Below are 17,723 nucleotides of genomic sequence, written 5' to 3' on the forward strand. Positions count from 1 at the left end.
CACAGACCTGACCAGAGAGGTGAGGAGGATTCTGGGAGGTCACATGACATCACTCTTATCTCTATTAAAGCAGGGTTTCATGCCTCAAAATTGACAAAATCGATTTTGGGCCATCCGCTTGCTGAGTGTTACCTGAAAAACAAATGGATGCTCCCAATTTTTTTTTTTTTTTGTTTACTTACCTTGTTATAGAAGAAAATATACTCACCTTTCTTCCACTTCCTCCCTCTGTGGCTACGGCCCGCGCCGTCTCGTCCGGCTTGCGATGACTCCTGGAAGCTGAACGTCATCGCTCCCAGGAATCAATGCGCCAGCACCAGCCCTGCTCATCAGTTCCGGTGCAGGCACGGCATTCTCTGCTAAATAGCTTCTGGGCATGCCCAGAAGCTGTGCAGGGATGCCGCGCCTGCACCGGAACTGACAAGCGGGGCCGGTGCAGGGCAATCTGGAACTCCGACGTCACCGAAGAGGATGCAGAAGAAGACGCGCTGGCTTCAGCTGCCCACACCTGAGATGGCAGCACTGGAGAAGAAATTTTCAAGGTAAGTATTTCTTCTAAAATGTAAGTGCGACCCGGGACAGTTCAGAGGCTATACATTATGGAATGTACTAGCCCTGACTGTCCCGGGGTTACTTTTATCTAAATTTCACCCCCGAGGCCGGAACTCTGCTTTAATAAAACACAGACCTGACCAGAGAGGTGAGGAGGATTCTGGGAAGTCACATGACATCACTCTTATCTCTATTAATAAAACACAGACCTGACCGGAGAGGTGAGGAGGATTCTGGGAGGTCAAATGTTAACCCCTTTTTTTTTTATTTAAATCAAAATTTTACTAAAACCCTTACCCAAGAAATCCTTCTCCCCAGATCCCTCCCACTCCATAATACTATTCTAGTCGTGTATTTTACCACCTCCCTTTCTTCTTAATCTACCCATATTCCACCCTCCTACTCTAATCCGTCCAGATTTCTAAATATTTACTCGTCTTCTTGAACTCTGCTCACTTAACCCACTTGTTTGAAAAACTCTCCATCTTGTCTTCCTGTCTGCTTCCCATGTATTCCATATTGTATATTCAACTCTTTTATACCAATCTCTAATTGTAAGACTTTTTAAGTTTTAGACAATTTTTTGGAATTGTCCCCTTTGCTGCGTTCATTAAGTTGGGACTATTGTGCTTTTATACAGTTTTTTTGATTTACCAGTTTTGTGAAATAAGCAAACCTACGGATCATTAGTAATATCTACACCTGTAATTTTCTCAATGTATTGTTGAACCTCCTGCCTTATCCCTATTAATAAAACACATACCTGACCGGAGAGGTGAGGAGGATTCTGAGAGATCACATGACATCACTCTATTAATTTTCTATTAATTCTCTATTAATAAAACACAGATCTGGCCTGATTCTCAGAAGATTTTTAGAAGGACACAAGGATCTCTACAAGGATGTCATGATGGAGAATCAGCCGCCCCTCACATCACCGGGTAAGAGGAGATTTTATTGTAAAGGAGAGAGCAGTACGGAGGGTCCACCTAGATCCCCCATCATCTGATAAACACATAGAAACAATGTATTCAGTCAGTGTGTGTGTTTCATACAGATGGATCCAGTAATGGGAACCCACCAAAGAGATGTCCCCGTCCTCTGTATTCCCAGGATTCCACACAGGAAGATCACACCATCCCTCATCATCATCAGGTAGTTGAAGATTAAATCATAAAAGTGACCTGACTGTATGAAAAAATATTCCACTTTTAGGTATAAGGTTATTTATGCTCACATTTTAAAGAAACCATTCCCTGCTATTTTGTTTGTTTAGAATGAAAATCTGATAGATATAAAAGATGAGGTTAAAGAAGAAGAAGAGACGTATGTGAGGGGGGATCAGCAGTTCAGGGAAGAGGTTGGGATCATGGACAAAGTTAAAGAGGAGGAATCTTCTCCAGACATCAACACAGGTGAGTGATGGCCACTAAATACAAACACTGTTTGGGTATATGGATTTATGTTTGAGGATTTGTAGACCCATTTCTGCAAGGACGCCATGATGGAGAATCAGCCGCTCCTCACATCAGCCGGTAGGAGGAGACTTTATTGTAAAGGAGAAAGAAGTACGGAGGCTCCACCTAGATCCCCCATCATCTGATAAACACATAGAAACAATGTATTCAGTCAGTGTGTGTATTTCCTACAGATGGATCCAGTAATGGGAACCCACCAGAGAGATGTCCCCGTCCTCTGTATTCCCGAGATTCCACACAGGCCAACAATAAAGAAGAGATAAAAGAGGATGATGATGGAGATTATGTGGTGGAGGAGGCAGAGTTTCGAAAAGGACACAGGAAGCAGTACCAGGACACCATGGTGGAGTCATCCAGCTACAGAAATCCACCAGAGAGATGTCCCCATCCTCTGTATTCCTGGGATTCCACACAGGAAGATCACACCATCCCGTATGTGAGGGGGGATCGGCAGTTTACAGAGGAGGTTGGGATGATGGACGCAGTTAGAAAGGAAGAAACGTCTCCAGATATCAGCTCGGGTAATTATACAAGAATGGTTTAAAGCTTACTTAGTGATGTTTGGTTGGGTGGTATCATTGATCCGGTTAGTTGTCAAAGTTTGGTGTTGTGATTGCACCCAGTTCCACGACAGATCTCTTTTTAAACTTTAAAATGCTTGACCAACATATGACTCCCGAAAAATACTTTTTTTTTTTTTTTTAACCTTCCCACGTCTCCATTCCTCAATATAACATTTATGTTACAGACAAATGAGGAGGAGATACTGTACATCATATGAAAGGTCTATCTCCATTCCTCAATATAACGTCATGTTCCAAACAAATGAGGAGGAGATACTGTACACCATATGAAAGGTCCATCTCCATTCCTCAATATAAAGTCATTTTCCAGACAAACGGGGAGGAGATGCTGTACACCAAATTAAAGGTTCATCACCATTCTTCAATATAACATCATGTTCCAACAAATGAGGAGGAGATACTGTACACCATATGAAAGGTCCATCTCCATTCCTCAATAGTGAACGTCCCGTTCCAAACAAATGAGGAGGAGATACTGTACACCATATGAAAGGTCCATCTCCAAGCCTCAATCTAACGTCATATTCCAAACAATAAAATTGTCCTCATTTCTATAGCATTATTACTTAGTGATGTTTGGTTGGGTAAGGTTGTATCATTGATCCATGTCAGATCTCTTTTTTTTTTTTACTTCTTTTATTTACATAAAAGACAACTTCCAGGCATAATAAACAGTAACATTCCTTATAGAACATATGCTGAGACAGTGTATTACAACATTGAAGACAATTCAGTCATTTGTTTGAGATCTACATCGGTTGTAGAATAAGAGGTGTTCTACAATTCCTCTAATGGGAGGAGTTATGCAGGACTAGAAAGTACTCGGAGTTGTCCGTTCCAGTTTCGCATTACGTATAGAAGAAGAAGGAAGTAGTAAAGCAAATAAGTAGTGGAAAGAGAGAGGGAAGTAAAAGAAACCTAGAGAGAGGCAGAAGAGGATAAGTAGGTTGGATGAGGGGGGTTAGCATTGGTAAAGCTATGGCCCTACATCAGCAATACTTTCCACCAATATTTTAGAGCTCCCCCAAACTCAACATGAGGTCTCTTTAGTATTGCCACCCTTAATTAAAGAGCAGCCTTCATCAGAGAGGACAAATATATTCCATTGACATCATCCATTGATGATGACGATGTGTCCGTGGATGTCGCCTGGGTGCCTGCTTGAAGAGCAGAAGAAGAAGGGGAAAGTTCAGATGGGGAGACAGAGAGGAGGAGGAGACGAGTTGGAAGCAGGGGGAGGTCATCGCAAGGAGCTAGTGGCACAGTCAGACAGCATGTATCGGCACCCGGGGTCTGCCAGACAGCACGCCAATCAACGCAAGCTGTTGCCACCACCAGAATGCCGTCATTGCAAAGCTCAGCAGTGTGACATTGTTTTTGTGTGTCTGCCTCTGATAACAGCGATGCCATTTGTAACCTGTGCCAAAAGAAACTGAGTCATGGGAAGTCCAACACCCACCTAGGTACAACTGCTTTGCGAAGGCACATGATCTCACATCACAAACGCCTATGGGATCAACACATGAGTAAAAGCAGCACACAAACTCAAAGCCACCATCCTCCTCCTGGTCCAGCATCTTCAGCCACGTCAACCACTGCTGTCCTCCTTACCCCCTATCAACAACCTGCCCCTCCGCCTCTCACCTTCAGTAGTTCCTGCTCATCTGCCCACAGTCAGGTGTCTGTCAAGGAAATGTTTGAGCGTAAGAAGCCAATGTCACAGAGTCACCCCCTTGCCCGGCGTCTGACAGCTGGCTGGTCGGAACTCTTAGCCCGCCAGCTTTTACCATACAAGCTGGTGGAGTCTGAGGCCTTCAAAAAATTTGTCGCTATTGGGACACCGCAGTGGAAGGTACCCGGCCGAAATTTTTTTTCACAAAAGGCAATCCCCAACCTGTACTCTATTGTGGAAAAGGAAGTCTTGTCATGTCTGGCACACAGTGTTGGGGCAAGGGTCCATCTGACCACTGATAGCTGGTCTGCAAAGCACGGTCAGGGCAGGTATATCACTTACACTGCGCATTGGGTAAACCTGCTGGCGGCTGCCAAGCATGGAATGCGTGGCTCTGCTGCAGAGGAGTTGGTGACACCGCCACGACTTGCAGGCAGGCCTGCTGCCACCTCCTCTACTCCATCCTCTTTGCTAACCTCCTCGGCTGAGTCCTCTTCTGCTGTTGCGTCTTGCTCCACACCAACTGCACCCCCCCAGCTCCCCAGGGGCTATTCCACATGCCGGATACGACAGTGTCACGCTGTTTTGGGGTTGACTTGCCTGAAAGCAGAGAGTCACACCGGACCAGCACTACTGTCCGCCCTGAATGCACAGGTGGATCAGTGGCTGACCCCGCACCAACTGGAGATCGGCAAAGTGGTGTGTGACAACGGAAGCAATTTGTTGGCGGCATTGAATTTGGGCAAGTTGACACATGTGCCGTGCATGGCACATGTGTTGAATCTGATTGTACAACGCTTTGTGCAGAAGTACCCAGGCTTACAGGACTTCCTCAAGCAGGCCAGGAAGGTGTGTGGCCATTTCAGGCATTCCTACACGGCCACGGCGCACTTTTCAGATATTCAGCGGCGAAACAACATGCCAGTGAGGCGCTTGATTTGCGACAACCCGACACATTGGAGTTCAACACTGCTAATGTTCGACCGCCTGCTCCAACAAGAAAAAGCGGTCAACAAGTATTTGTATGACCGGGGTGCTAGGACAGCCTCTGCGGAGCTGGGTATTTTTTTGCCACGTTACTGGACGCTCATGCGCAATGCCTGTAGGCTCATGCGTCCTTTTGAGGAGGTGACAAACCTAGTCAGTCGCACCGAAGGCACCATCAGCGACATCATCCCATATGTTTTCTTCCTGGAGCATGCCCTGCGAAGAGTGCTGGATCAAGCCGTAGATGAGCGTGAAGAGGAAGAGTTGTGGTCCCCATCACCACCAGAAACAGCCTTACCATCGCTTGCTGGACCTGCAGCAAAGCTGGAAGAGGAGTCGGAGGAGGAATGTGGCTTTGAGGAGGAGGAACACCAACCACAGCAGGCATCCCAGGGTGCTCGTTGTCACCTATCTGGTACCCGTGGTGTTGTACGTGCCTGGGGGGAAGAACACACCTTCAATGACATCAGTGAGGACGAGGAATTGGACATGAGTAGCTCGGCATCCAACCTTGTGCAAATAGGGTCTTTCATGCTGTCATGCCTGTTGAGGGACCCTCGTATAAAAAGGCTGAAGGAGAACGACCTGTACTGGGTGGCCACGCTACTAGACCCCCGGTATAAGCAGAAAGTGTCTGATATGTTACCGAATTACCGGCAGTCACAAAGGATGCAGCAGCTACAAAATAAGTTAAAAAGTATTCTTTACACAGCGTAAAAGGGTGATGTCACAGCACAATGGGAATCTAACAGGGGAAGAGGTGAAAGTAATCCTCCTCCTACCACAACCACGCCGGCAAGGACAGGTTGCTTTACAGACGTCTTGTTGATGGAGGACATGCAGAGCTTTTTTAGTCCTACGCATCGCCACAGCCCTTCGGGGTCCGCCCTCAGAGAACGACTCGACCGACAGATAGCAGACTACCTTGCCTTAACTGCAGATATCGACACTCTGAGGAGCGATGAACCCCTTGACTACTGGGTATGCAGGCTTGACCTGTGGCCTGAGCTATCCCAATTTGCCATTGAACTTCTGGCCTGCCCCGCCTTAAGTGTCCTGTCAGAAAGGACCTTCAGCGCAGCAGGAGGTATTGTCACTGAGAAGAGAAGTCGCCTAGGTCAAAAAAGTCTAGATTACCTCACCTTTATTAAGATGAATGAGGCATGGATCCCGAAGGGACTGACAGTGGGGGATGCATTTGACTAAAAAAGGCCAGATGAGATGCCTTGGGCTAAAAATGGTCCACACGCTGCTGTATTTAATCTCTGCATGTCGGATGACTTACGTGACGTCTCCGCCACCAACTACGGTTCAAGCCGCAATGTTTTAGTGCACCTTCTGCCTTGAAAACCTCAATTTTTCCAGCCGCTGCTACAGTACCTACTTTTTCATGCATGTGTACATGCCTAATTTTTCTGGCTTCTGGTGCTACACTGTGGCTGCAAAAAAACAAAAAAAAGGCACATACATGTGTCAATTCCCCTTCGTGATCGTTACCTTGTTGTGGTGAAGGGGCTTGCGTATCACAATGAAGCGATCACCTCTAGGAGTGTGTTGGCACACCCCAGATGATAAGGTCGTTGCTTCATTGTGAACAGACCAAAAGCGATCCGCGGGATAATTTTTCATAGAAAAAACATTAATTTTCTTTAATTTAAAAAAAAAGAGGACAGCCTCTGCAGAGCTGGGTATTTTTTGGTCGTGTTACTGAATGCTCATGCACAATGGCTGTAGGCTCATGCGTCCTTTTGCGGAGGTGACAAACCTGGTCAGTCAAACCCAAGGCAACATCATCGACCTCATCCCATATGCGTTTTTTCTGGAGCGTGCCCTGCGAAGAGTACTGGATCAGGCCGTAGATGAGCATGAAGAGGAAGAGTTGTGGTCCCCATCGCCACCAGAAGCAAAATTGTCGTTGTCGATTGCTGCACCTGTGAGTCTGATAAAGAGAAGTCAGAGGAGGAAGGTGGCTTTGAGGAGGTGGAAGACCAACCACAGCAGGCGTCCCAGGGGGCTTGTTGTCACCTTTCGGGGACCCTTGGTGTTGTACGTGGCTGGGTGGAGGAAGAGACCTTCAATGACATCAGTGAGGACAAGGAACGGGACATGGCTAGCTTGGTATCCAACCTTGTGCAAATGGGGAGTTTGCGGTTGTGCAAATGGACTGACTGACAGTTAAATGGGTGTCAGGTCACCTGTGGCCAGGTGACAACTGCACCCTGTTGGAGGCAGGGGCGCAGCGCAAGGTAGTGAACCCGATAGCAGACTGCTGCGGATGGACCGGAACATGAGCCCAAGATTCCCCAGGGCACGGAGTCTAAGACCCAGCAGGTGTTCACCAGAGCCTCTAGTGGTGAGGATGGACTTGGCTGAAGCTGGGCCCAGGTCGCGGCCCTTGGGGTCCCCCAGGTCACGCTCCGTAGGGAGAGAAGGGAAGCAGCCACTCAGGACACACGGAATGGTGATGGGTAAGCCGAGGTCGGGGTAACAGGCAGACAAGGGTAACCACGGGACAGGCCAAAGGTCAGGGTAACAGCCAAACAGGAATAGTCAGAGACAAGCCAAAGTCGGTACACAGAACAGTAGATAAAGCAAACAGGAAACTAGCAACAGGGAACAGCAAAGCTGACCTGCAGTGCACTGGTTAATATAGACTTCCTGGAATGGCCTGGGGTGGAGCCAAACAGGGAAGAGAGATGATAAAAGCAGCCAGAAGGAAGAGTCTGGCCCTTAATGCAGACATGAGGATGAGGAACAGGTAAACTACCAGACATTATTATTGCATGTCCATGACAATGGGGAGTGGGGAGTTTTGTCTGTCAGAGTTTGGTCTGTCACTGTGAAGCGGGTGTAACCCTTACACTACCTGATTGATACAACATCATACCTGTTCGTATACACACACTGGATGTTTTAAAGCACGTTATTCCAAACAATTTAGGAATGTTAGGTGATTTATGCCCTAAATGGATTAAAACCCGACTCTGCGTCAACTACGTAATTTTCCATGGGAGTTTTGCCATGGATCCCCCTCCGGCATGCCACAGTCCAGGTGTTAATCCCCTTGAAACAACTTTTCCATCACTATTGTGGCCAGAAAGAGTCCCTGTGGGTTTTAAAATTCGCCTGCCTATTGAAGTCTATGGCGGTTCGCGAACATTTGCCGCGGTTCGCGTTCGCCGTTTGCGAATGGCAAATTTTAGGTTCGCGACATCACTAGTGCCCATCAGTATCACCTATCAGTGCCCACGAGTGCCGCCTCATTAGTGCCCATCAGTACCACCTATCAGCCACCTCATCAGTGCCCATAAGTACCACCTATCAGTGCCCACCAGTGCCGCCTCATTAGTGCCCAGGAGGGCTGCCAATCAGTGCCGCCTATCAGTACTCATCAGTGATGCCTCATCAGTGCCCATCAGTGACATTTATCAGTGCTGCCTATCAGTGCCCACCAATGCTGCCTATTAGTGCCCAGGAGGGCTGCCAATCAGTGCCGCATATCAGTACTCATCAGTGATGCCAATAAGTGCCACCTATCAGTGCTGCCAATCAGTCCCTATCAGTGCTGCCACTCAGTGCCCAACAGTGCTGCCTATCAATGCCCATGAGTGCACTGGGTGCAGGGATGAGGAGATGAACTCAGCAACCAGGCACTTTGTCCATGGGGGGAGGGGCTGGCCTGGTTGGGCACAACTGATGTTTAATATGTTAATGGCACATGCCGATCTTTAGTATAATAGGGAATCACCACACTACTATTTACAATAAACTACTGGTAAAAATAAAAAGTGTCAGTAAAAATCTTTCTGCTCAGCACTATTAGGAGTTCCCACACCACAAAAATCAATCGGTCAGTAATGGTGGAACCCTCTAATGTATGGAAATCTTAGTACAATGGCCGTCTCTGTAATATGGAACTGCACATAAAACTCATCAACCTGAAAACATAAACTCCTCTTCTAGAGATCTCCATACAGATCCCCTTCCAGAGATCGGGGATTTCTTCACAGCTTAGCAGGGATGGTGGAACCTCTACAGATATTTCCCACACTATTTAATGTGGAAGATTCACACCAGGAGAGAACTTTACAAGTTTTATTTGTTAGATTGTTACACTTCATTTTATTTCTTTTACTTACTATTATAATGTAAATGATTGCACTTGGAGTTCATTTTCCACCCCCCATGCTAAGTCCATGTCTTTATGGACCTTGCTTTGTGGTGGGCGGTCATGTTGGAGCAGGGAGGGGCCATCCCCAAACTCCTCCCACAAAGTTGGGAGCATGAAATTGGCCAAAATGTCGCCCTAAGAGTTCCCTTCACTGGAACTAAGGGGGCCAAACCCAACCCCCGAAACCCCCCCTCTATGCATTAACCCCTTACTCACACCCCAAATCCATGAATTACCACATATTGCACCCCCTCCCCCCATCTGTGTATATTAACCCTTTACTGCACCTCTCTATACATTAACCCCTTACCTCCATCTCCCTGAATTACCACTTATTGCCCCCCCCCCCAATCTGTGTACATCATTAACCCCTGCTCTTCCCTCCCCCCCCTATTGTCATACATTAATCTTACTGCTCCCTCCATGCATTACCCCTCACTGCACCCCCTCATTGCAATATATAACTCCTTAACCTCTTAGTGATATAGAGATATATATCTATATTCCTCCCAATCTCCATACTTCCCTTACTGCACTCCCTTATCTTCATATAAATAACACCCCTCCCCCCCCCCCATATCTATACATCCCTCATCTCCATATGCAACCATTTATAATTCCCCCCATATCTATACATCCCTCATCTCCATATGCAGCCATTTATCATTTCCCTTCCCCCCCATATCTATACATCCCTCATCTCCATATGCAACCATTTATCATTTCCCCTCCCCCCCATATCTATACATCCCTCATCTCCATATGCAGCCATTTATCATTCCCCCCCCCCATATCTATACATCCCTCATCTCCATATGCAGCCATTTATCATTTCCCCTCCCCCCCATATCTATACATCCCTCATCTCCATATGCAGCCATTTATCACCCCCCCCCATATCTATACATCCCTCATCTCCATATGTGGCCATTTATCATTTCCCCTCCCCTCCCCCCATATCTATACATCCCTCATCTCCATATGCAGCCATTTATCACCCCCCCCCCCATATCTACACATCCCTCATCTCCATATGCGGCCATTTATCATTTCCCCTCCCCCCATATCTATACATCCCTCATCTCCATATGCGGCCATTTATCACCCCCCCCCCTCCATATCTATACATCCCTCATCTCCATATGCAGCCATTTATCATTTCCCCTCCCCCCATATCTATACATCCCTCATCTCCATATGCAGCCATTTATCATTTCCCCTCCCCCCCATATCTATACATCCCTCATCTCCATATGCAGCCATTTATCATTTCCCCTCCCCCCCATATCTATGCATCCCTCATCTCCATATGCAGCCATTTATCATTTCCCCTCCCCCCCATATCTATACATTCCTCATCTCCATATGCAGCCATTTATCATTTCCCCTCCCCCCATATCTATACATCCCTCATCTCCATATGCAGCCATTTATCATTCCCCCCCCCCATATCTATACATCCCTCATCTCCATATGCAGCCATTTATCATTTCCCCTCCCCCCCATATCTATGCATCCCTCATCTCCATATGCAGCCATTTATCATTTCCCCTCCCCCCCATATCTATACATTCCTCATCTCCATATGCAGCCATTTATCATTTCCCCTCCCCCCATATCTATACATCCCTCATCTCCATATGCAGCCATTTATCATTCCCCCCCCCCATATCTATACATCCCTCATCTCCATATGCAGCCATTTATCATTTCCCCTCCCCCCCCATATCTATGCATCCCTCATCTCCATATGCAGCCATTTATCATTTCCCCTCCCCCCCATATCTATACATTCCTCATCTCCATATGCAGCCATTGATCATTTTCCTTCCACTTCACAATGATGTTCCGGTCTATCACATAAAATACATTTACGTTTTTGATTGGAAGATAAGATGACAAAATGTGGATTATTCCCAGGGGTGACTATGAAGACTTATCCGGGCTCTCTACCTTCATTACTGAAGGCCCCTTTCACCCTTCTGTGACCTCAAAGCCACCCAATTTTTTTACCGCGTTTTTTTGCCTATTACATTTTTACATTTTTCTGTTTGCCCCCCCAAAAAAAAAACAATTTGAGCACCCGCTGCCACTGGTTAGAATGATCTAAATTCAGATCTTGATGCCATGAAGATAATCTAACGGTTCAGTCAGATGTATATAGCAAGTAAATTGCTTCTAGAGAATTAGAAATGTATACTTTACCAAAACTTTCAATGTCCGTTGCCTACGATGTCACGTTTGAAGAGCCGACCTTCAGCTTCAGAAATCTCCCATCAGAGTCTCCGAACCTCCTTCAGAGTCCTTTCACCTCCTTCCTCTCTCCTGATTTTCTTCCAATTCCCCTCCCCCTCTAACTTACATGAAACTTTTTTCTCCTAACCTTTTGACCTAAGCCTTGGAGAAAAACTTCAATCTTGTGGATGTTTACCTCCATGTCACTTTATTGTCAAGAATACAGACTCCATCAAGATATATGTTTGCTTGGATAAGTCTGAGACCAGAATTATACACAAACCTTCTTCAAATACCTTAAAAGTGAAGTCATTTGGTTCCAGACACAATTTAGTTCTTTCCACAAAAGAAAAAAATAAATGAAATAAAAATGGTATATATACAGTCAGGTCCATAAATATTGGGACATGGACACAACTCTAATCTTTTTGGCTCTGTACACCACCACTATAAAGGTTTGCTCATGACCAGAATTCTTATATATAGTGCCACATCCCTTTAAAGTACACAAGATTGGGGATTCCCCTAGATTGGGACTTTATAGGCACAAAGACTAGGATATATGGAAAATTGATATTTTATTAAACAATTATACACAGAATAATGAACTTAAAAAGCTGTGGCAAGCAACAATCAACATCATAGTTTACAAACATGCAGTACAGGAACCAGAACCCAACATGTTTCGAAGATTGGACTCTTCTTCCTCAGGGGTGGTTCTGAGTAATGCTCTGTCAACCATTTTTCTATATTGACAGAGCATTACTCAGAACCACCCCTTAGGAAGAAGAGTCCAATCTTCGAAACATGTTGGGTTCTGGTTCCTGTACTGTATGTTTGTAAACTATGATGTTGATTGTTGCTTGCCACAGCTTTTTAAATTCATTATTCTGTGTATAATTGTTTAATAAAATATCAATTTTCCATATATCCTAGTCTTTGTGCCCATAAAGTCCCAATCTAGGGGGATCCCCACTCTTGTGTATACACCACCACAATGGATTTGAAATGAAACAAACAAGTTGTGCTTTAACTGCAGACTTTCAGCTTTAATTTGAGGGTATTTACATCCAAATCAGGTGAACGGTGTAGGAATTACAACAGTTTGTATATGTGCCTCCCACTTTTTAAGGGACCAAAAGTAACTGTGGGACAATTGGCTGCTCAGCTGTTCCATGGCCAGGTGTGTGTTATTTCCTCATTATCTCATTTACAAGGAGCAGATAAAAGGTCCGTAGTTCATTTCAAGTGTGCTATTTGCATTTGGAATCCGTTGCTGTCAACTCTCAATATGAGATCCAAAGAGCTGTCACTATCAGTGAAGCAAGCCATCATTAGGCTGAAAAAACCAAACAAACCCATCAGAGAGATAGCAAAAACATTAGGTGTGGCCAAATCAACAGTTTGGAAATCCTTAGAAAGAAAGAACGCACCGGTGAACTCAGCAACATCAAAAGACCTGGAAGACCACGGAAAACAACTGTGGTGGATAACCGAAGAATTCTTTCCCTGGTGAAGAAAACAACCTTCACAACAGTTGGCCAGATCAAGAACACTCTCCAGGAGGTAGGTGTATGTGTGTCAGATCAAGAACACTCTCCAGGAGGTAGGTGTATGTGTGTCAGATCAGGAACACTCTCCAGGAGGTAGGTGTATGTGTGTCACCTTCACAACAGTTGGCCAGATCAAGATCACTCTCCAGGAGGTAGGTGTATGTGTGTCAGATCAAGAACACTCTCCAGGAGGTAGGTGTATGTGTGTCAGATCAGGAACACTCTCCAGGAGGTAGGTGTATGTGTGTCACCTTCACAACAGTTGGCCAGATCAAGAACACTCTCCAGGAGGTAGGTGTATGTGTGTCAGATCAGGAACACTCTCCAGGAGGTAGGTGTATGTGTGTCACCTTCACAACAGTTGGCCAGATCAAGATCACTCTCCAGGAGGTAGGTGTATGTGTGTCAAAGTCAACAATCAAGAGAAGACTTCACCAGAGTGAATACAGAGGGTTCACCACAAGATGTAAACCATTGGTGAGCCTCAAAAACAAGAAGGACAGATTAGAGTTTGCCAAACAACATCTAAAAAAGCCTTCACAGTTCTGGAACAACATCCTATGGACAGATGAGACCAAGATCAACTTGTACCAGAGTGATGGGAAGAGAAGAGTATGGAGAAGGAAAGGAACTGCTCATGATCCAAAGCATACAACCTCATCAGTGAAGCATGGTGGTGGTAGTGTCATGGCGTGGGCATGTATGGCTGCCAATGGAACTGGTTCTCTTGTATTTATTGATGGTGTGACTGCTGACAAAAGCAGCAGGATGAATTCTGAAGTGTTTCAGGCAATATTATCTGCTCATATTCAGCCAAATGCTTCAGAACTCATTGGACGGCGCTTCACAGTGCAGATGGACAATGACCCGAAGCATACTGCGAAAGGAACCAAAGCGTTTTTTTTAAAGGAAAGAAGTGGAATGTTATGCAATTGCCAAGTCAGTCACCTGACCTGAATCCGATTGAGCATGCATTTCACTTGCTGAACACAAAACTGAAGGGAAAATGCCCCAAGAACAAGCAGGAACTGAAGACAGTTGCAGTAGAGGCCTGGCAGAGCATCACCAGGGATGAAACCCAGCGTCTGGTGATGTCTATGCGTTCCAGACTTCAGGCTGTAATTGGCTGCAAAGGATTTGCAACCAAGTATTAAAAAGTGAAAGTTTGATTTATGATTGTTAATCTTTCCCATTACTTTTGGTCCCTTAAAAAGTGGGAGGCACATATACAAACTGTTGGTAATTCCTACACCGTTCACCTGATTTGGATGTAAATACCCTCAAATTAAAGCTGAAAGTCTGCAGTTAAAGAACATCTTGTTTGTTTCATTTCAAATCCATTGTGGTGGTGTATAGAGTCATAAACATTATAATTGTGCCGATGTCCCAATATTTATGGACCTGGCTGTATATACATATATATATATATATATATATATATATATATATACATACACACATGCATACACGTCCAATAATTAGTCACCAACTTTGAGCTAGGGTTGTATTGTCAGCTGAGTCAATACTGGATGTTCCAGGGCTAGATAATTTCACCCTTAGAACAATGAGGACAGTCTATTGCTTTGTTTCTTTGTTAATGAAGTTTCATCTTTAACCTTTGGATTTCAAATCCTTATCACATCTTTTTATTTATTGACCTGGAAGGTGGGGACCGTTCAGTATTGTCAATTGTGACCGACTAGTTACATAAGCCTGTAGCTTCATTTGCACTGTTAAGGGTTGGTCAATATAGTTGTATGGGGCCCGGCCTCTCAAGGTTTTTCTTCCTGCCCTTGAATGAATCGTGTCAGACAAAGGTCAGGTTCACATTCGGCAAAGTTATATTTCATTAATTTTATCATTTTATATAGATACTAGACATTAAGCCCGTTAAATTAACGGGCGCTAGAACATAGAGCCGCATGACGTAGCCAGCTCTGTGCATAGCGTCCCTGTTGCCCTAGCAACATCGGGGACACGCGCAGAGCTGACCGAGCAGCTCTCGTGTGACATCGCTCGCCCGCCGCCACTTGTAACGGCCGCTGCCACTTAGCAGCAAGTCCATGCGAGCGCGCACCCGCCGCGTGCCCGCGCACACTCGCCGCTTCAACAATTTCACCCGTCCGCCCGAAGTCTCTGCGCTCCAAGTCCCAATGGCTGTCCGTGGGGCACATGCGCAGTAGCGCAATCCCACTGACACAGGGACTGGATGCAGAGACACGCCGCTGCAAACTGTGGGTGTGGCCAATTGCTTAGCAGTGGGAGGGGCTTAAGGGATAGGGTAAACAAAACCCAGACTTCCTAGTACTCATAAAATATGCTTTGATTGCTCAGCCTACCTTAAAGAAGAACTTCATAAAAATAGTCAGAGACTGCATAGCAACCAGCAACTGTTGAGACAATGAAGACTTTGGTGAGAAGTATATAATGTACATTATTGTGTATATAGTGAAGGAGAGTGTAATGTACAGAATGCAGGAGACAGGAGTATGTAATGTACAGAATGCCGGAGACAGGAGTGTGTAATGTACAGAATGCAGGAGACAGGAGTATGTAATGTACAGAATGCAGGAGACAGGAGTATGTAATGTACAGAGTACATGGGATAGGAGTGTGTAATGTACAGAATGCAGGGGTCGGACTCTGGACAACCCCCCGGTCCATCCACCCCCACAGCTACATCCCTCCCCCAGCTACATCCACCCCAAATACCCACCCCAGCTCCATACACCCCCTGGCTAAATCCCTCCCCCAGGTCCATCCACCCCACCAGCTCCAAACACCCCCCAGCTACATCCACCCCAAATGCCCACCCAAGCTTCATACACTCCCCCAGCTAAATCCCTCCCCCAGGTCCATCCATCCCCCCAGCTCCATACACCCCCCCAGCTACATACACCCCCCCTGGCTAAATCCCTCCCCCAGGTCCATCCATACCCCCCAGCTCCATCCAACCCAGCTCCATACAACCCCCCCTCCGGCTAAATCCCTCCCCCAGGACAATCCATCACCCAGGTCCATCCATCCACCCCAGCTCCATACAACCCCCCGGCTAAATCCCTCCCCCAGGTCCATCCATCCCCCCAGCTCTATCCACCCCTGCTCCATACAACCCCCCCTCGGCTAAATCCCTCCCCCAGGTCCATCCATCCCCCCCAGCTAAATCCACCCCAGCTACATCCACCCCTGCTCCATACAACCCTCCCCCTCTGGCTAAATCGCTCCCCCAGGTCCATCCATCCCCCCCAGGTCCATTTAACCTTCCCCGGCTAAATCCCTCTCCCAGGTCCATCCATCCCCCAAGGTCCATCCACCCCAGCTCCATACAACCCCCCCCCGGCTAAATGGTCCCTCCCCCAGCTACATCCAGCCCAGCTCCATACAACCCCCCCGGCTAAATCCCACCCCCAGGTCCACCCATCCCCCCCCAGCTACATTCACCCTCTTCCCATGCTTGGAAATGTCAGACCTCAGATCAGAGGACCGTTGTGGCAGCTCGCTCCCCGGCTCCTCCTCTTTGTACAGGAAAACACAGGAAGGAGGAGGGGCGGGCTCAGTGCACTCCGCTCTCTCTGCATGTTACAGGCAGCTGAGAAGAGACAGCGGCTACTATATTGCTCGCAGTGGTGCACCTTCCTTCCATACCGGAGCCGCGATCTTCTCCGCCACCGAGGTGAAGTATGTCTCCTTCCCCAGCTGGATCGGAACGCCAGCCAATCCTGAGGCAGATGCTGAAAGGTGGGCGGGGATCCGCTCATATACACGCCCACCCAGCGCCGGCCGCCCGCCTGAGGACTCTGCGTCCCAACAGCTGTCCATGGGGCACATGGGCAGTAGCGCAATCCCACGGACACAGGGACGGACGAAGAGACACTTGCATTTTATTAATATAGATATAACCTGACAATATGCAGATGATGGACAGGTACGTGATTCTGCGCAGAACGGCCGCCCCACAGCAGTACATGTATGTGGGGCAGTCAAAGAAAAAGTCTCCCTGATAAAGAGAGAGGCTATGACCTGGTGGATTACATGGGGAACTACTGGGCCCAGCTGAGGACATTTAGGGCCTTAAGATTGAAGATGTGGTGGATGTCTCCTTGTAGTTTGGGAACTGTGGACAGAGAAGAACTCCTGGAACTCTTCTGGCCTTAGCTCAGTGAGATAGAGTTTGGAAGACTAATGTCATAGACAGGTTGCCAAAAAGTTTAGGGCTTTAGAAAGGGCCTCCAATGGCTTGTCAATGTGGTGCCTTCTCCACTCTCCATCTCACCAATAAAACCCCAATGGATGACTCTCTATGAACTGATCACATTCCAATCACCGATCATCTAATCATTGGTAAAAAAGAAGGCTCGGCACAGAATATTGTACGAAGCGTTTTTATTGGAGACGATCAGAATAAGCGATTACCACACAGTAAATTATATGAATAAAATAAAGCTTAAATCTTTTATAATAGAATTAACAGATGTGTCAAATGTATTAATA

General features: G+C 46.5%; 1 protein-coding gene across 1 annotated transcript in view; it reads left to right on the forward strand.

Annotated features, from left to right (window-relative positions):
* LOC309564430 (uncharacterized protein) overlaps positions 1–17,723 on the forward strand; it is a gene marked incomplete at its 5' end in the record, with an annotated part of 504,148 nt that overhangs the window by 2,781 nt on the left and 483,644 nt on the right. Inside the window, 2 exons of the mRNA XM_082269060.1 lie at positions 1,402–1,493; positions 1,610–1,707. Coding sequence (XP_082125186.1) covers positions 1,402–1,493; positions 1,610–1,707 — 190 coding nt within the window. The remainder of the gene's footprint in view (positions 1–1,401; positions 1,494–1,609; positions 1,708–17,723) is intronic.

Source organism: Pelophylax lessonae (assembly GCF_965119305.1).
Source record: "Pelophylax lessonae genome assembly, chromosome: 9".
NCBI classification, from domain to species: domain Eukaryota; kingdom Metazoa; phylum Chordata; class Amphibia; order Anura; family Ranidae; genus Pelophylax; species Pelophylax lessonae.